Source organism: Carassius carassius, chromosome 48, assembly GCF_963082965.1.
Source record: "Carassius carassius chromosome 48, fCarCar2.1, whole genome shotgun sequence".
Lineage (NCBI taxonomy): Eukaryota > Metazoa > Chordata > Actinopteri > Cypriniformes > Cyprinidae > Carassius > Carassius carassius.
The window spans coordinates 416,331-439,428 of NC_081802.1; the positions used below are offsets into that span (position 1 = coordinate 416,331).

Consider the following 23,098-nt stretch of genomic DNA (forward strand, 5'->3'; position numbering starts at 1 on the left):
CGGTCAGGGACAAGGACAGGGAAGCGGCCAGGGTCAGGGCCAGGGTCAGGGACAAGGTCAGGGACAAGGTCAGGGCCAGGGCCAGGGATGCGGCCAGGGTCAGGGACAAGGCCAGGGAAGCGGTCAGGGACAAGGCCAGGGAAGCGGTCAGGGTCAGGGACAAGGTCAGGGACAGGGCCAGGGAAGCGGTCAGGGACAAGGCCAGGGAAGCGGTCAGGGTCAGGGACAAGGTCAGGGACAGGGACAGGGTCAGGGACAAGGCCAAGGAAGCGGTCAGGGTCAGGGACAAGGCCAGGGAAGCGGTCAGGGACAGGGTCAAGGACAGGGTCAGGGACAAGGTCAAGGTCAGGGTCAAGGACAGGGTCAGGGACAGGGTCAGGGACAAGGCCAGGGAAGCGATCAGGGACAAGGCCAGGGAAGCGGTCAGGGACAGGGTCAGGGGCAAGGCCAGGGTCAGGGACAAGGTCAGGGGCAAGGCCAGGGTCAGGGACAAGGCCAGGGAAGCGGTCAGGGACAAGGACAGGGTCAGGGACAAGGACAGGGAAGCGGACAGGGTCAGGGACAAGGACAGGGAAGCGGCCGGGGTCAAGGACAGGGTCAGGGACAAGGCCAGGGAAGTGGTCAGGGACAAGGTCAGGGACAAGGCCAGGGAAGCGGTCAGGGACAAGGCCAGGGTCAGGGACAAGGCCAGGGAAGCGGTCAGGGACAAGGCCAGGGCCAGGGACAAGGACAGGGACAGGGTCAGGGAAGTGGTCAGGGACAAGGCCAGGGAAGCGGACAAGGACAAGGTCAGGGACAAGGCCAGGGAAGCGGTCAAGGACAAGGTCAGGGGCAAGGCCAGGGTCAGGGACAAGGCCAGGGTCAGGGAAGGGGCCAGGGTCAGGGACAAGGCCAGGGAAGGGGCCAGGGTCAGGGACAAGGCCAGGGAAGCGGCCAGGGTCAGGGACAAGGCCAGGGAAGCGGTCAGGGTCAGGGACAAGGACAGGGTCAGGGACAAGGCCAGGGAAGCAGTCAGGGTCAGGGACAAGGCCAGGGAAGCGGTCAGGGTCAGGGACAAGGACAGGGTCAAGGACAAGGCCAGGGAAGCGGCCAGGGTCAGGGACAAGGACAGGGTCAGGGACAAGGCCAGGGAAGCGGCCAGGTTCAGGGACAAGGAAAGGGTCAGGGACAAGGCCAGGGAAGCGGCCAGGGACAGGGACAGGGTCAGGGACAAGGCCAGGGAAGCGGCCAGGGACAAGGACAGGGTCAGGGACAAAGCCAGGGAAGTGGCCAGGGACAAGGACAGGGTCAGGGACAAGGCCAGGGAAGCGGCCAGGGTCAGGGACAAGGACAGGGAAGCGGTCACGGACAAGGACAAGGTCTGGGACAAGGCCAGGGAAGCGGTCAGGGACAAGGCCAGGGAAGCGGTCAGGGACAAGGCCAGGGAAGCGCTCAGAGCCAGGGTCAGGGCCAGGGACGCGGCCAGGGTCAGGGACAAGGCCAAGGAAGCGGTCACGGACAAGGCCAGGGAAGAGGTCAAGGACAGGGTCAGGGACAAGGCAAGGGAAGCGGTCAGGGACAGGGTCAGGGAAAAGGCCAGGGAAGCGGTCAGGGACAAGGTCAGGGACAAGGCCAGGGAAGCGGTCAGGGACAAGGCCAGGGTCAGGGACAGGGTCAGTGGCAAGGCCAGGGTCAAGGCCAGGGTCAGGGACAAGGTCAGGGACAAGGTCAGGGGCAGGGTCAGGGACAAGGCCAGGGTCAGGGACAAGGACAGGGAAGCGGACAGGGTCAGGGACAAGGACAGGGAAGCGGCCGGGGTCAAGGACAGGGTCAGGGACAAGGCCAGGGAAGTGGTCAGGGACAAGGTCAGGGACAAGGCCAGGGAAGCGGTCAGGGACAAGGCAAGGGTCAGGGACAAGGCAAGGGTCAGGGACAAGGCAAGGGTCAGGGACAAGGACAGGGCAAGGGTCAGGGAAGCGGTCAGGGTCAGGGACAAGGCCAGGGAAGCGGTCAGGGACAAGGCCAGGGAAGCGGTCAGGGACAAGGCCAGGGAAGCGGTCAGGGACAAGGCCAGGGAAGCGGTCAGGGACAAGGCCAGGGAAGCGGTCAGGGTCAGGGTCAGGGACAAGGCCAGGGAAGCGGTCAGGGTCAGGGTCAGGGACAGGGCCAGGGACGCGGCCAGGGTCAGGGCCAGGGTCAAGGACAGGGTCAGGGACAAGGCCAGGGAAGCGGTCAGGGACAGGGTCAGGGACAGGGTCAGGGACAAGGCCAGGGAAGCGGACAGGGTCAGGGACAAGGCCAGGGAAGCGGACAGGGTCAGGGACAAGGCCAGGGAAGCGGTCAGGGACAAGGCCAGGGACAGGGTCAGTGGCAAGGCCAGGGTCAGTGGCAAGGCCAGGGTCAGGGTCAGGGACAAGGTCAGTGGCAGGGTCAGGGACAAGGCCAGGGAAGCGGTCAGGGACAAGGCCAGGGTCAGGGACAAGGACAGGGAAGCGGACAGGGTCAGGGACAAGGACAGGGAAGCGGCCGGGGTCAGGGACAAGGTCAGGGACAAGGCCAGGGAAGCGGTCAGGGACAAGGTCAGGGACAAGGCCAGGGAAGCGGTCAGGGACAAGGCAAGGGTCAGGGACAAGGACAGGGACAGGGTCAGGGAAGTGGTCAGGGTCAGGGACAAGGCCAGGGAAGCGGTCAAGGACAAGGACAGGGCCAGGGTCAGGGACAAGGACAGGGCCAGGGTCAGGGACAAGGCCAGGGAAGCGGTCAAGGACAAGGTCAGGGGCAAGGTCAGGGACAAGGACAGGGTCAGGGACAAGGTCAGGGACAAGGACAGGGTCAGGGACAAGGCCAGGGAAGCGGACAGGGTCAGGGACAAGGCCAGGGAAGCGGCCAGGGTCAGGGACAAGGCCAGGGAAGCGGTCAGGGTCAGGGACAAGGACGGGGTCAGGGACAAGGACAGAGAAGCGGTCAGGGTCAGGGACAAGGACAGGGTCAGGGACAAGGCCAGGGAAACGGCCAGGGTCAGGGACAAGGACAGGGTCAGGGTCAAGGCCAGGGAAGCGGCCAGGGACAAGGACAGGGTCAGGGTCAGGGACAAGGTCAGGGAAGCGGCCAGGGACAAGGACAGGGTCAGGGTCAGGGACAAGGCCAGGGAAGCGGCCAGGGACAAGGACAGGGTCAGGGACAAGGCCAGGGAAGCGGCCAGGGTCAGGGACAAGGCCAGGGAAGCGGCCAGGGTCAGGGACAAGGCCAGGGAAACGGCCAGGGTCAGGGACAAGGACAGGGTCAGGGACAAGGCCAGGGAAGCAGTCAGGGACAAGGACAGGGTCAGGGACAAGGCCAGGGAAGCAGTCAGGGACAAGTACAAGGTCTGGGACAAGGCCAGGGAAGCGGCCAGGGTCAGGGACAAGGCCAGGGAAGCGGCCAGGGTCAGGGACAAGGCCAGGGTCAGGGACAAGGACAGTGTCAGGGACAAGGCCAGGGAAGCGGTCAGGGCCAGGGTCAGGGACAAGGACAAGGTCTGGGACAAGGACAGGGTCAGGGACAAGGCTTGGGAAGCAGTCAGGGTCAAGGCCAGGGACAAGGACAAGGCCAGGGAAGGTGTCGGAAGCAGAAGAGGTCAGGGAAGAATTCAAGAGAATAGTCAGGGATGTGGTCATTGAAGTGGACATGGGACTTTTGCTTAACACTTACTTGAGATCTTTTCAATTCGGTGTCAATCCTATGGCATGGTTTCCCTGTTTGCTCAAACTGTTTTGAAAGCTTTTCGGTCTGCTCCACCTCAAATAAAGAATTGCTTGATTTGAAGAGTTGTTTTTTTTTTGGTATTATTTGGCGGTTTCTCACAGTGCTTTTAAGTTCCTCTCCTTGAGACCTGGGTAGGGTTGCACCAGCCATTCGTAAGTTCTTAAATTAGAACATTAAGACCACAAGGCTTTAGTAACCACTAGCTAGTTTGTAACTAAATCTACACTATTTGGTTGCACCAGTTGTTCGGAAGGCAGGACGTAGTAATTTGTGAAGTAATGCTTAGTTTCATAATGAGGTTTATCCTCATTCAAATTGAAACCCAGGTATGTGAGCAGAACGGTTTAAATGCTATGAAGTTTAATTCTCAAATTTCTAATCACTCTGGTCTCACATATACTAACGGTAAAAATTAATGGTTTCATTTAAAACCATACACTAATAACAAGCTATTTGTATGTAAAATGGCATTCAGAAACCGCAAGATGGCTCAAACACTGGAAGAAACCTAAATGCCTTTTTCATCTGAAGAGTCCAACATGAAGCGCACAGAGGCTTGCTGTAGATCAGGGATAGGCAACTCCGGTCCTGCAGGGCCACTATCCTGCAGAGTTTAGCTTCAGCCCTCATAAAAACTCACCTGCCTGTATCTAGTAATCCCGAAAACACTGATTGCCTTGTTCAGGTGTGTTTAATTAGGGTTGGAGCTAAACTCTGCAGGATAGTGGCCCTCCAGGACCGGAGTTGCCTATCCCTGCTGTAGATGTGTTGAAGAGGTGTTAAAAGGGTCTAAAGGGGAATTTTGCATAGAATATATTAATGTTTCCATTGTCTCTTTCTGCATATCAATTATCCAATAACTGACTGTTAGTAAAAGTCTACATGTCAAATAAAAGGGGGAATGAAAGACTTTAGTTTTTGCGAATGTTGATCGCACTGTCTTCATCCCTGTTTTCACTTGCTTTGGCCATTTTTTTTATATAATCATTAAACATTTACTTCTACAAAACTACGACTGGAATGAAAAATGGACTCCTGTTAGCGAATTGCACTGAGAAATATATGATCCTGCGGTAGACGGTCAACAAAAAAAAGAAAAATCCACCGTTTGAATTGCGTCACGCGGGTTCCACCTACTGGTCAAAACGGTGTAATGCAACAATCCTAATGAGACCTTTTACAAAACTGCAAGTATTTTCATAACAGTGTAATGTTTTCAGTATAATTTAAACATAAATACTAGGAAACATTAGGGTCTTTGCTAGTCACACCAATTACATGCAATTGAAATACGGTTTTATAGCTAAAACATTAATTATGTGAACAGTAAAATAATTAACACTCATCCAATGGTTTGAATAGTACTTTTATGAAATATTGCAGTTCGTTCTTCATTTCAGTTATCTGGTTATGGATTACAAGTAGGGGTGTAACGATTCACTCGTTTTCTCGATGCATCGATTACAAACCCTGCCGATTCATATGCATCGATCTTGAAACATGATTTTTGAATCGTGAATCGCCGATCTTGGACAGTAATAGATTCAAAATGCTAAGAATCGAATGAATCGCGATTTCTATAGCGATTCAATGCTTTCCAAATGTATACACATTAAATTACTACACACACGAATTAATGGAGACCTTGAAGAGTGTTCGTGAATCGTGCCTCTTATCTGTCCTTCACGCGTTCCACTGTTTACCGACTGAGACTGTCACAGGATTGCGCTCGCGCTCCGTTCGTCTCTGACGCAGCTGACGTGTGATCTATAGGACTCGTGGCCAGTAATGTTAACGTGAAGTAGTTTTACTTTTCTGTAGTTTGTCAATGGCTCTCTGCATCTTACCGACGGAGTTACCGGAGCCGTCGACAGCTGTGTTTATTGCATGGACGGAGCAGAAATGTAAGTGTCTAAATCATACTCACAGATCCATTGAATGATAAATGTTTTTAAACAATGCGGATGAACCGAATATACGAAAGAAACTGTTAAAATTAACCACAGCATTAACAACGACCTTGAAATAAGAGAGCGAGATTTATCTGATAATCAGATGCATGAAAGTAGCGTTTGTTTCATTAGCAAACAGACATCTGGCACGTTTTCTCTCAGAATCATTCGCTGATGGAGAGGAAAAGTTAAATAGAGATGAAGACGTTTGCACACTGAAAGAGAAGCGATCTCGCTCTCATAGACGTGCCAGGCTATATCTGCAGCTAAACTGAATAAAAGCAGAATGAATTGATGAAACTAAAAAAAAAACACAAACAATTTATTTAGATGCAATGCTAATTGACATTTATTACAGTACAGAAACTATAAAGTATATTTTCTACCTTATTCTGTGCATTTCTGTGCAAAATTTAAATAATTGCTAATTAAATGTAGTCTAGTATATAAAACAATCATAAAATTGCCATTAGGAAAAAAATATATATTACAAATCATTGATTATTGTCCAGCAGTGTATTTGATTTATTACAGCTAATTAAAAGTAATTAAAAAAGAAGATAATTCCTTGTAAAAAATAATAATAATAATAATAATAATAATAAAAATTATAATAATAATAATAATTATTATTATTATTATTATAAAGGCTACATACATAAAATGATTGTATTTGACATTTCTGTCACTGCTGAAATTATGGCTACGCCCCTGGTGTGACCAAATGTTAGCTTATACATAATACTCTTTAAGCTCTTTTTTAAAAACTTGGCTTACATACATTTTTATGTATGCCATGTCGCATCATTAAACTAGCATTTAACAATTGACAAAAGGTTTTTTTTTTTTTTTTCTAACCTATGGTTCTCTAACCATAAATGCTACTGTAATTTGCCCCCTAACTAAGCATTTAAGTAATGTAGTAGAAGCATTTAAATAATCCCGTGAATGCACTTAAAGAATGCAGAATCTAATCGTTATAATCGAATCGAATCGAATTTAATTGTGAATCGAATCGAATTGAATCGTTCTAAATTTGCAAAAATCATTATTAAATCGAATCGAAAACCCATAAATCGTAATCGAATCGAATCGCTGCCTTGCCAAAGATTCACAGCCCTAATTACAAGTTAATCAGTCCTGTGCTGCGGGTCAGTGTTTAATGGTCGCTAGGTGGCGCTACAAACACATCAGTGCCTCACACAGGTTTAGAAAAGATAAACAACTCAATAAAACACACATCTGACTAAGAGAGAGTTTTTGTGTGTGTGTGTGTGTGTGTGTGTGTGTATGTGTGCACTCTGGAAGGAGTGAAACTAGTTTACATTTAAAGAACTAACATCATATTCTCATATTCATAACAGTTACGGCTGCTTTTAACATCTGTCCCCGTTTAGAGAATTCGGAGTAAATATTAACACCGTGAACTTATTAATATATATTTTAATACTTGTACGGTATCACAACATGACCGCTGTACCACCTGACCACTGCAGATTCATTTCGCGGTTGATAGTGTTGCCATAGAAACGCACAATCCTCTCGTAATTAGGCTACCTTAATTATTATGACATGGCTTGAATGCAGCATTCAGTTCATCCAACCCCAATCAAACACACCTGAACAAGCTAATTAAGGCCTTCCAGACTACTGGAAAGCTACAGGCAGGTGAGCTTGATCAACGTTGGAATTGATCTCCTTGGATTTTTAAAAAACCCATTTTACACAGAGGTTGCTACTGCAGCAACACGTGTTGGTTTAGCTTTGTGTGCTTCTTCTGACGCACAAATTCAGGGCTTTTTCCAGCAGAGTTTGTTGTGAGATCACAGGTCGGGAGGATGACCGCTCGAGTGGATTTCTCGTTGATTGCTGCTTTGTTGTATCTGTTTGGATACTTGAGCATCACTCATGCTATTCAAAGACGTAACACAGGTGACAAGATCTGTTGACTTCATAACACAACCTGAAGAAATGCAGAAACAAGTGGCTCAGTGTTTGAGAGTAATTAACAGTTTAGGAATGTGTAGGCTTTAAAAGTCTTGATCTGAACAGACATGTAGAATCTGTATTTAAACCTCTGATACACAAATGCTGAAGCCACACTCTCTCTGGCCTCTGAAAATGATCCTCTTGAATCCTCTAGTGGATGGTTTTTGTCCGGCGACGCTGACGTTTGTGCCGGCCCGTCGAGGATGTTCTTCTGATGAAGACTGCCCTGGAGGACACAAATGCTGTCGATTTGACTGTGGGCCTGTTTGTGTGCTGCCTGTTTTCAGTGAGTTTCAGTTAATGGCTGCTAAGGGTCTTAAAACAACACGCGTAATGCATTGAATTCAATGTTGGTTTTAAGCAGAAATTTTTCCTTGTTCTCGTCTGAAGTAGGTTTTGAATTCATCACTTAGGATAGTTTAATGCACAGGATGACTTCACAAAAGAGGAATAATACTAACTTGCTGTTCATGCTTTGAGTGTGTCGTGCTGTATATTGAAGTGGCTGACTATGTGCACAAACTAAAGCTGACCGTCTGTGTCCACACAGTGAAGCCGGGTCAGTGTCCCCTACCAGAGATGATTCCACTGTGTGCTGAAAGCTGTTTCCATGATGGCCAGTGTCCTGCCACACAGAAGTGTTGCCCAACCACTGGTGGCTTTGCATGCAGTGAACCACGTGGTCAGGGAAGAGGTCAGATGAGCTGTCAGGGACATGGACCGGTTCGTGGACAGGGCCAGGGAAGCGGTCAGGGACAAGGACAGGGACAAGGACAGGGAAGCGGCCAGGGTCAGGGACAGGGCCAGGGAAGTGGTCAGGGACAAGGTCAGGGCCAGGGAAGTGGTCAGGGACAAGGTCAGGGCCAGGGCCAGGGAAGCGGCCAGGGTCAGGGACAAGGACAGGGAAGCGGTCAGGGTCAAGGTCAGGGACAAGGCCAGGGAAGCGGTCAGGGACAAGGTCAAGGTCAGGGACAAGGCCAGGGAAGCGGTCAGGGTCAGGGACAAGGCCAGGGAAGCGGTCAGGGACAAGGCCAGGGAAGCGGCCAGGGAAGCGGACAGGGACAAGGCCAGGGACAAGGCCAGGGAAGCGGACAGGGTCAGGGACAAGGCCAGGGAAGCGGACAGGGTCAGGGACAAGGCCAGGGAAGCGGACAGGGTCAGGGACAAGGCCAGGGACAGGGACAGGGTCAGGGAAGCGGTCAGGGACAAGGACAGGGTCAGGGACAAGGACAGGGCTTGGGAAGCGGTCAGGGTCAGGGCCAGGGAAGCGGTCAGGGTCAGGGACAAGGTCAGGGAAGCGGTCAGGGACAAGGCCAGGGAAGCGGTCAGGGACAAGGCCAGGGAAGCGGTCAGGGACAGGGTCAGGGAAGTGGTCAAGGTCAGGGACAAGGACAGGGACAGGGTCAGTGGCAAGGCCAGGGTCAGGGACAGGGTCAGTGGCAAGGCCAGGGTCAGGGACAGGGTCAGTGGCAAGGCCAGGGTCAGGGACAAGGCCAGGTAAGCGTTCAGGGACAAGGCCAGGGAAGCGGTCAGGGACAAGGCCAGGGTCAGGGACAAGGACAGGGAAGCGGCCAGGGTCAAGGACACGGTCAGGGACAAGGCCAGGGAAGCGGTCAGGGTCAAGGACAGGGTCAGGGACAAGGCCAGGGAAGCGGTCAGGGACAAGGCCAGGGAAGCGGTCAGGGACAAGGCCAGGGAAGCGGTCAGGGACAAGGCCAGGGAAGCGGTCAGGGTCAGGGACAGGGTCAGGGAAGCGGTCAGGGTCAGGGACAAGGCCAGGGAAGCGGTCAAGGACAAGGACAGGGCCAGGGTCAGGGACAAGGCCAGGGAAGCGGTCAAGGACAAGGTCAGGGGCAAGGCCAGGGTCAGGGACAAGGCCAGGGAAGCGGTCAGGGACAAGGTCAGGGACAAGGCCAGGAAGCGGTCAGGGACAAGGACAAGGTCTGGGACAAGGACAGGGTCAGGGACAAGGCCAGGGAAGCGGTCAGGGGCAAGGCCAGGGTCAGGGACAAGGCCAGGGAAGTGGTCAGGGACAAGGCCAGGGTCAGGGACAAGGCCAGGGAAGTGGTCAGGGACAAGGCCAGGGTCAGGGACAAGGCCAGGGAAGTGGTCAGGGACAAGGTCAGGGACAAGGCCAGGGAAGCGGTCTGGGACAGGGACAAGGACAGAGTCAGGGACAAGGCCAGGGAAGCGGACAAGGACAGGGTCAGGGACAAGGCCAGGGAAGCGGTCAGGGACAAGGCCAGGGAAGCGGTCAGGGACAAGGCCAGGGAAGCGGCCAGGGACAGGGACAGGGTCAGGGAAGTGGTCAGGGTCAGGGACAAGGCCAGGGAAGCGGTCAAGGACAAGGACAGGGCCAGGGTCAGGGACAAGGCCAGGGAAGCGGTCAAGGACAAGGTCAGGGGCAAGGCCAGGGTCAGGGACAAGGCCAGGGAAGTGGTCAGGGACAAGGCCAGGGTCAGGGACAAGGCCAGGGAAGTGGTCAGGGACAAGGACAAGGTCTGGGACAAGGACAGGGTCAGGGACAAGGCCAGGGAAGCGGTCAAGGACAAGGTCAGGGGCAAGGCCAGGGTCAGGGGCAAGGCCAGGGAAGTGGTCAGGGACAGGGTCAGGGACAAGGCCAGGGAAGTGGTCAGGGACAAGGCCAGGGTCAGGGACAAGGCCAGGGAAGCGGTCTGGGACAAGGACAAGGTCTGGGACAAGGACAGGGTCAGGGACAAGGCCAGGGAAGCGGACAAGGACAAGGTCTGGGACAAGGACAGGGTCAGGGACAAGGCTCGGGAAGCAGTCAGGGTCAAGGCCAGGGACAAGGACAAGTCCAGGGAAGGTGTCGGAAGCAGAAGAGGTCAGGGAAGAATTCAAGAGAATAGTCAGGGATGTGGTCATTGAAGTGGACATGGGACTTTTGCTTAACACTTACTGGAGATCTTTTCAATTCGGTGTCAATCCTATGGCATGGTTTCCCTGTTTGCTCAAACTGTTTTGAAAGCTTTTCGGTCTGCTCCACCTCAAAGAATTGCTTGATTTGAAGAGTTGTTTTTTTTTTTGGTATTATTTGGCGGTTTCTCACAGTGCTTTTAAGTTCCTCTCCTTGAGACCTGGGTAGGGTTGCACCAGCCATTCGTAAGTTCTTAAATTAGAACATTAAGACCACAAGGCTTTAGTAACCACTAGCTAGTTTGTAACTAAATCTACACTATTTGGTTGCACCAGTTGTTCGGAAGGCAGGACGTAGTAATTTGTGAAGTAATGCTTAGTTTCATAATGAGGTTTATCCTCATTCAAATTGAAACCCAGGTATGTGAGCAGAACGGTTTAAATGCTATGAAGTTTAATTCTCAAATTTCTAATCACTCTGGTCTCACATATACTAACGGTAAAAATTAATGGTTTCATTTAAAACCATACACTAATAACAAGCTATTTGTATGTAAAATGGCATTCAGAAACCGCAAGATGGCTCAAACACTGGAAGAAACCTAAATGCCTTTTTCATCTGAAGAGTCCAACATGAAGCGCACAGAGGCTTGCAGTAGATCAGGGATAGGCAACTCCGGTCCTGCAGGGCCACTATCCTGCAGAGTTTAGCTTCAGCCCTCATAAAAACTCACCTGCCTGTATCTAGTAATCCCGAAAACACTGATTGCCTTGTTCAGGTGTTTAATTAGGGTTGGAGCTAAACTCTGCAGGATAGTGGCCCTCCAGGACCGGAGTTGCCTATCCCTGCTGTAGATGTTGTGTTGAAGAGGTGTTAAACGGGTCTAAAGGGGAATTTTGCATAGAATATATTAATGTTTCCATTGTCTCTTTCTGCATATCAATTATCCAATAACTGACTGTTAGTAAAAGTCTACATGTCAAATAAAAGGGGGAATGAAAGACTTTAGTTTTTGCGAATGTTGATCGCACTGTCTTCATCCCTGTTTTCACTTGCTTTGGCCATTTTTTTTTATATAATCATTAAACATTTACTTCTACAAAACTATGACTGGAATGAAAAATGGACTCCTGTTAGCGAATTGCACTGAGAAATATATGATCCTGCGGCAGACAGTCAACAAAAAAAAAAAAAGATCCACCGTTTGAATTGCGTCACGCGGGTTCCACCTACTGGTCAAAACGGTGTAGTGCAACAATCCTAATGAGACCTTTTACAAAACTGCAAGTATTTTCATAACAGTGTAACAGTGTTTTCAGTATAATTTAAACATAAATACTAGGAAACATTAGGGTCTTTGCTAGTCACACCAATTACATGCAATTGAAATACGGTTTTATAGCTAAAACATTAATTATGTGAACAGTAAAATAATTAACAGTCATCCAATGGTTTGAATAGTAGTTTTATGAAATATTGCAGTTCGTTCTTCATTTCAGTTATCTGGTTATGGATTACAAGTTAATCAGTCCTGTGCTGCGGGTCAGTGTTTAATGGTCGCTAGGTGGCGCTACAAACACATCAGTGCCTCACACAGGTTTAGAAAAGATAAACAACTCAATAAAACACACATCTGACTAAGAGAGAGTTTTTGTGTGTGTGTGTGTGTGTGTATGTGTGCACTCTGGAAGGAGTGAAACTAGTTTACATTTAAAGAACTAACATCATATTCTCATATTCATAACAGTTACGGCTGCTTTTAACATCTGTCCCCGTTTAGAGAATTCGGAGTAAATATTAACACCGTGAAATTATTAATATATATTTTAATACTTGTACGGTATCACAACATGACCGCTGTACCACCTGACCACTGCAGATTCATTTCGCGGTTGATAGTGTTGCCATAGAAACGCACAATCCTCTCGTAATTAGGCTACCTTAATTATTATGACATGGCTTGAATGCAGCATTCAGTTCATCCAACCCCAATCAAACACACCTGAACAAGCTAATTAAGGCCTTCCAGACTACTGGAAAGCTACAGGCAGGTGAGCTTGATCAACGTTGGAATTGATCTCCTTGGATTTTTAAAAAACCCATTTTACACAGAGGTTGCTACTGCAGCAACACGTGTTGGTTTAGCTTTGTGTGCTTCTTCTGACGCACAAATTCAGGGCCTTTTCCAGCAGAGTTTGTTGTGAGATCACAGGTCGGGAGGATGACCGCTCGAGTGGATTTCTCGTTGATTGCTGCTTTGTTGTATCTGTTTGGATACTTGAGCATCACTCATGCTATTCAAAGACGTAACACAGGTGACAAGATCTGTTGACTTCATTACACAACCTGAAGAAATGCAGAAACAAGTGGCTCAGTGTTTGAGAGTAATTAACAGTTTAGGAATGTGTAGGCTTTAAAAGTCTTGATCTGAACAGACATGTAGAATCTGTATTTAAACCTCTGATACACAAATGCTGAAGCCACACTCTCTCTGGCCTCTGAAAATGATCCTCTTGAATCCTCTAGTGGATGGTTTTTGTCCGGCGACGCTGACGTTTGTGCCGGCCCGTCGAGGATGTTCTTCTGATGAAGACTGCCCTGGAGGACACAAATGCTGTCGATTTGACTGTGGGCCTGTTTGTGTGCTGCCTGTTTTCAGTGAGTTTCAGTTAATGGCTGCTAAGGGTCTTAAAACAACACGCGTAATGCATTGAATTCAATGTTGGTTTTAAGCAGAAATTTTTCCTTGTTCTCGTCTGAAGTAGGTTTTGAATTCATCACTTAGGATAGTTTAATGCACAGGATGACTTCACAAAAGAGGAATAATACTAACTTGCTGTTCATGCTTTGAGTGTGTCGTGCTGTATATTGAAGTGGCTGACTATGTGCACAAACTAAAGCTGACCGTCTGTGTCCACACAGTGAAGCCGGGTCAGTGTCCCCTACCAGAGATGATTCCACTGTGTGCTGAAAGCTGTTTCCATGATGGCCAGTGTCCTGCCACACAGAAGTGTTGCCCAACCACTGGTGGCTTTGCATGCAGTGAACCACGTGGTCAGGGAAGAGGTCAGATGAGCTGTCAGGGACATGGACCGGTTCGTGGACAGGGCCAGGGAAGCGGTCAGGGACAAGGACAGGGACAAGGACAGGGAAGCGGCCAGGGTCAGGGACAAGGCCAGGGAAGCGGCCAGGGTCAGGGACAAGGCCAGGGAAGCGGCCAGGGTCAGGGACAAGGCCAAGGCCAGGGAAGCGGTCAGGGTCAAGGTCAGGGCCAGGGAAGTGGTCAGGGACAAGGTCAGGGCCAGGGCCAGGGAAGCGGCCAGGGTCAGGGACAGGGCCAGGGAAGCGGTCAGGGACAAGGTCAAGGTCAGGGACAAGGCCAGGGAAGCGGTCAGGGTCAGGGACAAGGCCAGGGAAGCGGTCAGGGTCAGGGACAAGGCCAGGGAAGCGGTCAGGGACAAGGCCAGGGAAGTGGCCAGGGACAAGGCCAGGGAAGCGGCCAGGGAAGCGGCCAGGGAAGCGGCCAGGGAAGCGGCCAGGGACAAGGCCAGGGAAGCGGACAGGGTCAGGGACAAGGCCAGGGAAGCGGACAGGGTCAGGGACAAGGCCAGGGACAGGGACAGGGTCAGGGAAGCGGTCAGGGACAGGGTCAGGGAAGCGGTCAGGGACAAGGACAGGGTCAGGGACAAGGACAGGGCTTGGGAAGCGGTCAGGGTCAGGGCCAGGGAAGCGGTCAGGGTCAGGGACAGGGACAAGGACAGGGAAGCGGCCAGGGTCAGGGACAAGGCCAGGGAAGTGGTCAGGGACAAGGTCAGGGCCAGGGAAGTGGTCAGGGACAAGGTCAGGGCCAGGGCCAGGGAAGCGGCCAGGGTCAGGGACAAGGCCAGGGAAGCGGTCAGGGTCAAGGTCAGGGACAAGGCCAGGGAAGCGGTCAGGGACAAGGTCAAGGTCAGGGACAAGGCCAGGGAAGCGGTCAGGGTCAGGGACAAGGCCAGGGAAGCGGTCAGGGTCAGGGACAAGGCCAGGGAAGCGGCCAGGGAAGCGGACAGGGACAAGGCCAGGGACAAGGCCAGGGAAGCGGACAGGGTCAGGGACAAGGCCAGGGAAGCGGACAGGGTCAGGGACAAGGCCAGGGAAGCGGACAGGGTCAGGGACAAGGCCAGGGACAGGGTCAGGGAAGCGGTCAGGGACAAGGACAGGGTCAGGGACAAGGACAGGGCTTGGGAAGCGGTCAGGGTCAGGGCCAGGGAAGCGGTCAGGGTCAGGGACAAGGCCAGGGAAGCGGTCAGGGACAAGGCCAGGGAAGCGGTCAGGGACAAGGCCAGGGAAGCGGTCAGGGAAGTGGTCAAGGTCAGGGACAAGGACAGGGACAGGGTCAGTGGCAAGGCCAGGGTCAGGGACAGGGTCAGTGGCAAGGCCAGGGTCAGGGACAGGGTCAGTGGCAAGGCCAGGGTCAGGGACAAGGCCAGGTAAGCGTTCAGGGACAAGGCCAGGGAAGCGGTCAGGGACAAGGCCAGGGTCAGGGACAAGGACAGGGTAGCGGCCAGGGTCAAGGACACGGTCAGGGACAAGGCCAGGGAAGCGGTCAGGGTCAAGGACAGGGTCAGGGACAAGGCCAGGGAAGCGGTCAGGGACAAGGCCAGGGAAGCGGTCAGGGACAAGGCCAGGGAAGCGGTCAGGGACAAGGCCAGGGAAGCGGTCAGGGTCAGGGACAAGGCCAGGGAAGCGGTCAAGGACAAGGACAGGGCCAGGGTCAGGGACAAGGCCAGGGAAGCGGTCAGGGGCAAGGCCAGGGTCAGGGACAAGGCCAGGGAAGCGGTCAGGGACAAGGTCAGGGACAAGGCCAGGGAAGCGGTCAGGGACAAGGACAAGGTCTGGGACAAGGACAGGGTCAGGGACAAGGCCAGGGAAGCGGTCAGGGGCAAGGCCAGGGTCAGGGACAAGGCCAGGGAAGTGGTCAGGGACAAGGCCAGGGTCAGGGACAAGGCCAGGGAAGTGGTCAGGGACAAGGCCAGGGTCAGGGACAAGGCCAGGGAAGTGGTCAGGGACAAGGCCAGGGTCAGGGACAAGGCCAGGGAAGCGGTCTGGGACAGGGACAAGGACAGAGTCAGGGACAAGGCCAGGGAAGCGGACAAGGACAGGGTCAGGGACAAGGCCAGGGAAGCGGTCAGGGACAAGGCCAGGGAAGCGGTCAGGGACAAGGCCAGGGAAGCGGTCAGGGACAAGGCCAGGGAAGCGGCCAGGGACAGGGACAGGGTCAGGGAAGTGGTCAGGGTCAGGGACAGGGTCAGGGAAGGGGTCAGGGACAAGGCCAGGGAAGCGGTCAAGGACAAGGACAGGGCCAGGGTCAGGGACAAGGCCAGGGAAGCGGTCAAGGACAAGGTCAGGGGCAAGGCCAGGGTCAGGGACAAGGCCAGGGAAGTGGTCAGGGACAAGGCCAGGGTCAGGGACAAGGCCAGGGAAGCGGTCAGGGACAAGGACAAGGTCTGGGACAAGGACAGGGTCAGGGACAAGGCCAGGGAAGCGGTCAAGGACAAGGTCAGGGGCAAGGCCAGGGTCAGGGGCAAGGCCAGGGAAGTGGTCAGGGACAGGGTCAGGGGCAAGGCCAGGGAAGTGGTCAGGGACAAGGCCAGGGTCAGGGACAAGGCCAGGGAAGCGGTCTGGGACAAGGACAAGGTCTGGGACAAGGACAGGGTCAGGGACAAGGCCAGGGAAGCGGACAAGGACAAGGTCTGGGACAAGGACAGGGTCAGGGACAAGGCTCGGGAAGCAGTCAGGGTCAAGGCCAGGGACAAGGACAAGTCCAGGGAAGGTGTCGGAAGCAGAAGAGGTCAGGGAAGAATTCAAGAGAATAGTCAGGGATGTGGTCATTGAAGTGGACATGGGACTTTTGCTTAACACTTACTGGAGATCTTTTCAATTCGGTGTCAATCCTATGGCATGGTTTCCCTGTTTGCTCAAACTGTTTTGAAAGCTTTTCGGTCTGCTCCACCTCAAATAAAGAATTGCTTGATTTGAAGAGTTGTTTTTTTTTTTTGGTATTATTTGGCGGTTTCTCACAGTGCTTTTAAGTTCCTCTCCTTGAGACCTGGGTAGGGTTGCACCAGCCATTCGTAAGTTCTTAAATTAGAACATTAAGACCACAAGGCTTTAGTAACCACTAGCTAGTTTGTAACTAAATCTACACTATTTGGTTGCACCAGTTGTTCGGAAGGCAGGACGTAGTAATTTGTGAAGTAATGCTTAGTTTCATAATGAGGTTTATCCTCATTCAAATTGAAACCCAGGTATGTGAGCAGAACGGTTTAAATGCTATGAAGTTTAATTCTCAAATTTCTAATCACTCTGGTCTCACATATACTAACGGTAAAAATTAATGGTTTCATTTAAAACCATACACTAATAACAAGCTATTTGTATGTAAAATGGCATTCAGAAACCGCAAGATGGCTCAAACACTGGAAGAAACCTAAATGCCTTTTTCATCTGAAGAGTCCAACATGAAGCGCACAGAGGCTTGCAGTAGATCAGGGATAGGCAACTCCGGTCCTGCAGGGCCACTATCCTGCAGAGTTTAGCTTCAGCCCTCATAAAAACTCACCTGCCTGTATCTAGTAATCCCGAAAACACTGATTGCCTTGTTCAGGTGTTTAATTAGGGTTGGAGCTAAACTCTGCAGGATAGTGGCCCTCCAGGACCGGAGTTGCCTATCCCTGCTGTAGATGTTGTGTTGAAGAGGTGTTAAACGGGTCTAAAGGGGAATTTTGCATAGAATATATTAATGTTTCCATTGTCTCTTTCTGCATATCAATTATCCAATAACTGACTGTTAGTAAAAGTCTACATGTCAAATAAAAGGGGGAATGAAAGACTTTAGTTTTTGCGAATGTTGATCGCACTGTCTTCATCCCTGTTTTCACTTGCTTTGGCCATTTTTTTTTATATAATCATTAAACATTTACTTCTACAAAACTATGACTGGAATGAAAAATGGACTCCTGTTAGCGAATTGCACTGAGAAATATATGATCCTGCGGCAGACAGTCAACAAAAAAAAAAAAAGATCCACCGTTTGAATTGCGTCACGCGGGTTCCACCTACTGGTCAAAACGGTGTAGTGCAACAATCCTAATGAGACCTTTTACAAAACTGCAAGTATTTTCATAACAGTGTAACAGTGTTTTCAGTATAATTTAAACATAAATACTAGGAAACATTAGGGTCTTTGCTAGTCACACCAATTACATGCAATTGAAATACGGTTTTATAGCTAAAACATTAATTATGTGAACAGTAAAATAATTAACAGTCATCCAATGGTTTGAATAGTAGTTTTATGAAATATTGCAGTTCGTTCTTCATTTCAGTTATCTGGTTATGGATTACAAGTTAATCAGTCCTGTGCTGCGGGTCAGTGTTTAATGGTCGCTAGGTGGCGCTACAAACACATCAGTGCCTCACACAGGTTTAGAAAAGATAAACAACTCAATAAAACACACATCTGACTAAGAGAGAGTTTTTGTGTGTGTGTGTGTGTGTGTATGTGTGCACTCTGGAAGGAGTGAAACTAGTTTACATTTAAAGAACTAACATCATATTCTCATATTCATAACAGTTACGGCTGCTTTTAACATCTGTCCCCGTTTAGAGAATTCGGAGTAAATATTAACACCGTGAACTTATTAATATATATTTTAATACTTGTACGGTATCACAACATGACCGCTGTACCACCTGACCACTGCAGATTCATTTCGCGGTTGATAGTGTTGCCATAGAAACGCACAATCCTCTCGTAATTAGGCTACCTTAATTATTATGACATGGCTTGAATGCAGCATTCAGTTCATCCAACCCCAATCAAACACACCTGAACAAGCTAATTAAGGCCTTCCAGACTACTGGAAAGCTACAGGCAGGTGAGCTTGATCAACGTTGGAATTGATCTCCTTGGATTTTTAAAAAACCCATTTTACACAGAGGTTGCTACTGCAGCAACACGTGTTGGTTTAGCTTTGTGTGCTTCTTCTGACGCACAAATTCAGGGCCTTTTCCAGCAGAGTTTGTTGTGAGATCACAGGTCGGGAGGATGACCGCTCGAGTGGATTTCTCGTTGATTGCTGCTTTGTTGTATCTGTTTGGATACTTGAGCATCACTCATGCTATTCAAAGACGTAACACAGGTGACAAGATCTGTTGACTTCATTACACAACCTGAAGAAATGCAGAAACAAGTGGCTCAGTGTTTGAGAGTAATTAACAGTTTAGGAATGTGTAGGCTTTAAAAGTCTTGATCTGAACAGACATGTAGAATCTGTATTTAAACCTCTGATACACAAATGCTGAAGCCACACTCTCTCTGGCCTCTGAAAATGATCCTCTTGAATCCTCTAGTGGATGGTTTTTGTCCGGCGACGCTGACGTTTGTGCCGGCCCGTCGAGGATGTTCTTCTGATGAAGACTGCCCTGGAGGACACAAATGCTGTCGATTTGACTGTGGGCCTGTTTGTGTGCTGCCTGTTTTCAGTGAGTTTCAGTTAATGGCTGCTAAGGGTCTTAAAACAACACGCGTAATGCATTGAATTCAATGTTGGTTTTAAGCAGAAATTTTTCCTTGTTCTCGTCTGAAGTAGGTTTTGAATTCATCACTTAGGATAGTTTAATGCACAGGATGACTTCACAAAAGAGGAATAATACTAACTTGCTGTTCATGCTTTGAGTGTGTCGTGCTGTATATTGAAGTGGCTGACTATGTGCACAAACTAAAGCTGACCGTCTGTGTCCACACAGTGAAGCCGGGTCAGTGTCCCCTACCAGAGATGATTCCACTGTGTGCTGAAAGCTGTTTCCATGATGGCCAGTGTCCTGCCACACAGAAGTGTTGCCCAACCACTGGTGGCTTTGCATGCAGTGAACCACGTGGTCAGGGAAGAGGTCAGATGAGCTGTCAGGGACATGGACCGGTTCGTGGACAGGGCCAGGGAAGCGGTCAGGGACAAGGACAGGGACAAGGACAGGGAAGCGGCCAGGGTCAGGGACAAGGCCAGGGAAGCGGCCAGGGTCAGGGACAAGGCCAGGGAAGCGGCCAGGGACAAGGTCAGGGCCAGGGAAGTGGTCAGGGACAAGGTCAGGGTCAGGGCCAGGGAAGTGGTCAGGGACAAGGTCAGGGCCAGGGCCAGGGAAGTGGTCAGGGACAAGGTCAGGGCCAGGGCCAGGGAAGCGGCCAGGGTCAGGGACAAGGCCAGGGAAGCGGTCAGGGTCAAGGTCAGGGACAAGGCCAGGGAAGCGGTCAGGGACAAGGTCAAGGTCAGGGACAAGGCCAGGGAAGCGGTCAGGGTCAGGGACAAGGCCAGGGAAGCGGTCAGGGACAAGGCCAGGGAAGCGGTCAGGGACAAGGCCAGGGAAGCGGCCAGGGAAGCGGACAGGGACAAGGCCAGGGACAAGGCCAGGGAAGCGGACAGGGACAAGGCCAGGGACAAGGCCAGGGAAGCGGACAGGGTCAGGGACAAGGCCAGGGAAGCGGACAGGGTCAGGGACAAGGCCAGGGACAGGGACAGGGTCAGGGAAGCGGTCAGGGACAAGGACAGGGTCAGGGACAAGGACAGGGCTTGGGAAGCGGTCAGGGTCAGGGCCAGGGAAGCGGTCAGGGACAAGGCCAGGGTCAGGGACAAGGCCAGGGTCAGGGAAGTGGTCAAGGTCAGGGACAAGGACAGGGACAGGGTCAGTGGCAAGGCCAGGGTCAGGGACAGGGTCAGTGGCAAGGCCAGGGTCAGGGACAAGGCCAGGTAAGCGTTCAGGGACAAGGCCAGGGAAGCGGTCAGGGACAAGGCCAGGGTCAGGGACAAGGACAGGGAAGCGGCCAGGGTCAAGGACAGGGTCAGGGACAAGGCCAGGGAAGCGGTCAGGGTCAAGGACAGGGTCAGGGACAAGGCCAGGGAAGCGGTCAGGGACAAGGCCAGGGAAGCGGTCAGGGACAAGGCCAGGGAAGCGGTCAGGGACAAGGCCAGGGAAGCGGTCAGGGACAAGGCCAGGGAAGCGGTCAGGGTCAGGGAAGTGGTCAGGGTCAGGGACAAGGCCAGGGAAGCGGTCAAGGACAAGGACAGGGCCAGGGTCAGGGACAAGGCCAGGGAAGCGGTCAAGGACAAGGTCAGGGGCAAGGCCAGGGTCAGGGACAAGGCCAGGGAAGCGGTCAGGGACAAGGCCAGGGTCAGGGACAAGGCCAGGGAAGCGGTCAGGGACAAGGACAAGGTCTGGGACAAGGACAGGGTCAGGGACAAGGCCAGGGAAGCGGTCAGGGGCAAGGCCAGGGTCAGGGACAAGGCCAGGGTCAGGGACAAGGCCAGGGAAGTGGTCAGGGACAAGGCCAGGGTCAGGGACAAGGCCAGGGAAGTGGTCAGGGACAAGGCCAGGGTCAGGGACAAGGCCAGGGAAGTGGTCAGGGACAAGGCCAGGGTCAGGGACAAGGCCAGGGAAGCGGTCTGGGACAGGGACAAGGACAGAGTCAGGGACAAGGCCAGGGAAGCGGACAAGGACAGGGTCAGGGACAAGGCCAGGGAAGCGGTCAGGGACAAGGCCAGGGAAGCGGTCAGGGACAAGGCCAGGGAAGCGGCCAGGGACAGGGTCAGGGAAGTGGTCAGGGTCAGGGACAAGGCCAGGGAAGCGGTCAAGGACAAGGACAGGGCCAGGGTCAGGGACAAGGCCAGGGAAGCGGTCAAGGACAAGGTCAGGGGCAAGGCCAGGGTCAGGGACAAGGCCAGGGAAGTGGTCAGGGACAAGGCCAGGGTCAGGGACAAGGCCAGGGAAGCGGTCTGGGACAAGGACAAGGTCTGGGACAAGGACAGGGTCAGGGACAAGGCTCGGGAAGCAGTCAGGGTCAAGGCCAGGGACAAGGACAAGTCCAGGGAAGGTGTCGGAAGCAGAAGAGGTCAGGGAAGAATTCAAGAGAATAGTCAGGGATGTGGTCATTGAAGTGGACATGGGACTTTTGCTTAACACTTACTGGAGATCTTTTCAATTCGGTGTCAATCCTATGGCATGGTTTCCCTGTTTGCTCAAACTGTTTTGAAAGCTTTTCGGTCTGCTCCACCTCAAATAAAGAATTGCTTGATTTGAAGAGTTGTTTTTTTTTTTGGTATTATTTGGCGGTTTCTCACAGTGCTTTTAAGTTCCTCTCCTTGAGACCTGGGTAGGGTTGCACCAGCCATTCGTAAGTTCTTAAATTAGAACATTAAGACCACAAGGCTTTAGTAACCACTAGCTAGTTTGTAACTAAATCTACACTATTTGGTTGCACCAGTTGTTCGGAAGGCAGGACGTAGTAATTTGTGAAGTAATGCTTAGTTTCATAATGAGGTTTATCCTCATTCAAATTGAAACCCAGGTATGTGAGCAGAACGGTTTAAATGCTATGAAGTTTAATTCTCAAATTTCTAATCACTCTGGTCTCACATATACTAACGGTAAAAATTAATGGTTTCATTTAAAACCATACACTAATAACAAGCTATTTGTATGTAAAATGGCATTCAGAAACCGCAAGATGGCTCAAACACTGGAAGAAACCTAAATGCCTTTTTCATCTGAAGAGTCCAACATGAAGCGCACAGAGGCTTGCAGTAGATCAGGGATAGGCAACTCCGGTCCTGCAGGGCCACTATCCTGCAGAGTTTAGCTTCAGCCCTCATAAAAACTCACCTGCCTGTATCTAGTAATCCCGAAAACACTGATTGCCTTGTTCAGGTGTTTAATTAGGGTTGGAGCTAAACTCTGCAGGATAGTGGCCCTCCAGGACCGGAGTTGCCTATCCCTGCTGTAGATGTTGTGTTGAAGAGGTGTTAAACGGGTCTAAAGGGGAATTTTGCATAGAATATATTAATGTTTCCATTGTCTCTTTCTGCATATCAATTATCCAATAACTGACTGTTAGTAAAAGTCTACATGTCAAATAAAAGGGGGAATGAAAGACTTTAGTTTTTGCGAATGTTGATCGCACTGTCTTCATCCCTGTTTTCACTTGCTTTGGCCATTTTTTTTTATATAATCATTAAACATTTACTTCTACAAAACTATGACTGGAATGAAAAATGGACTACTGTTAGCGAATTGCACTGAGAAATATATGATCCTGCGGCAGACAGTCAACAAAAAAAAAAAAAGATCCACCGTTTGAATTGCGTCACGCGGGTTCCACCTACTGGTCAAAACGGTGTAGTGCAACAATCCTAATGAGACCTTTTACAAAACTGCAAGTATTTTCATAACAGTGTAACAGTGTTTTCAGTATAATTTAAACATAAATACTAGGAAACATTAGGGTCTTTGCTAGTCACACCAATTACATGCAATTGAAATACGGTTTTATAGCTAAACATTAATTATGTGAACAGTAAAATAATTAACAGTCATCCAATGGTTTGAATAGTAGTTTTATGAAATATTGCAGTTCGTTCTTCATTTCAGTTATCTGGTTATGGATTACAAGTTAATCAGTCCTGTGCTGCGGGTCAGTGTTTAATGGTCGCTAGGTGGCGCTACAAACACATCAGTGCCTCACACA

The 23,098-nt window shown here is 50.9% G+C and overlaps 2 protein-coding genes across 2 annotated transcripts in view; both read left to right on the forward strand.

The window, feature by feature from the left end:
• LOC132131898 (uncharacterized) overlaps positions 1–16,561 on the forward strand; it is a 30,403-nt gene extending 13,842 nt beyond the window's left edge. The window contains exons 5-9 of the mRNA XM_059544048.1: positions 135–230; positions 633–1,202; positions 2,445–2,522; positions 14,299–14,514; positions 16,355–16,561. Coding sequence (XP_059400031.1) covers positions 135–230; positions 633–1,202; positions 2,445–2,522; positions 14,299–14,514; positions 16,355–16,416 — 1,022 coding nt within the window. The 3' untranslated portion in view covers positions 16,417–16,561. The remainder of the gene's footprint in view (positions 1–134; positions 231–632; positions 1,203–2,444; positions 2,523–14,298; positions 14,515–16,354) is intronic.
• Positions 16,562–18,631: 2,070 nt separating this feature from the next.
• Positions 18,632–21,491, forward strand: LOC132131326 (putative per-hexamer repeat protein 5). Its single transcript, XM_059543349.1, has 4 exons — positions 18,632–18,725; positions 18,937–19,050; positions 19,333–19,464; positions 20,683–21,491. Exons 1-4 carry the CDS (start codon positions 18,632–18,634, stop codon positions 21,489–21,491), a joined length of 1,149 nt encoding a protein of 382 aa, XP_059399332.1.
• The last annotated feature ends 1,607 nt before the right edge of the window (positions 21,492–23,098 follow it).

Excerpts from the sequence above, each read along its gene's own strand:
- LOC132131326 (XM_059543349.1), top strand. The coding sequence starts at position 18,632 with ATGACCGCTCGAGTGGATTTCTCGTTGATTGCTGCTTTGTTGTATCTG. Across the intron at positions 18,726-18,936 it reads TATTCAAAGACGTAACACAG|TGGATGGTTTTTGTCCGGCG; the intron begins GTGACAAGATCT and ends TGAATCCTCTAG. Across the intron at positions 19,051-19,332 it reads ATTTGACTGTGGGCCTGTTT|TGAAGCCGGGTCAGTGTCCC; the intron begins GTGTGCTGCCTG and ends GTGTCCACACAG.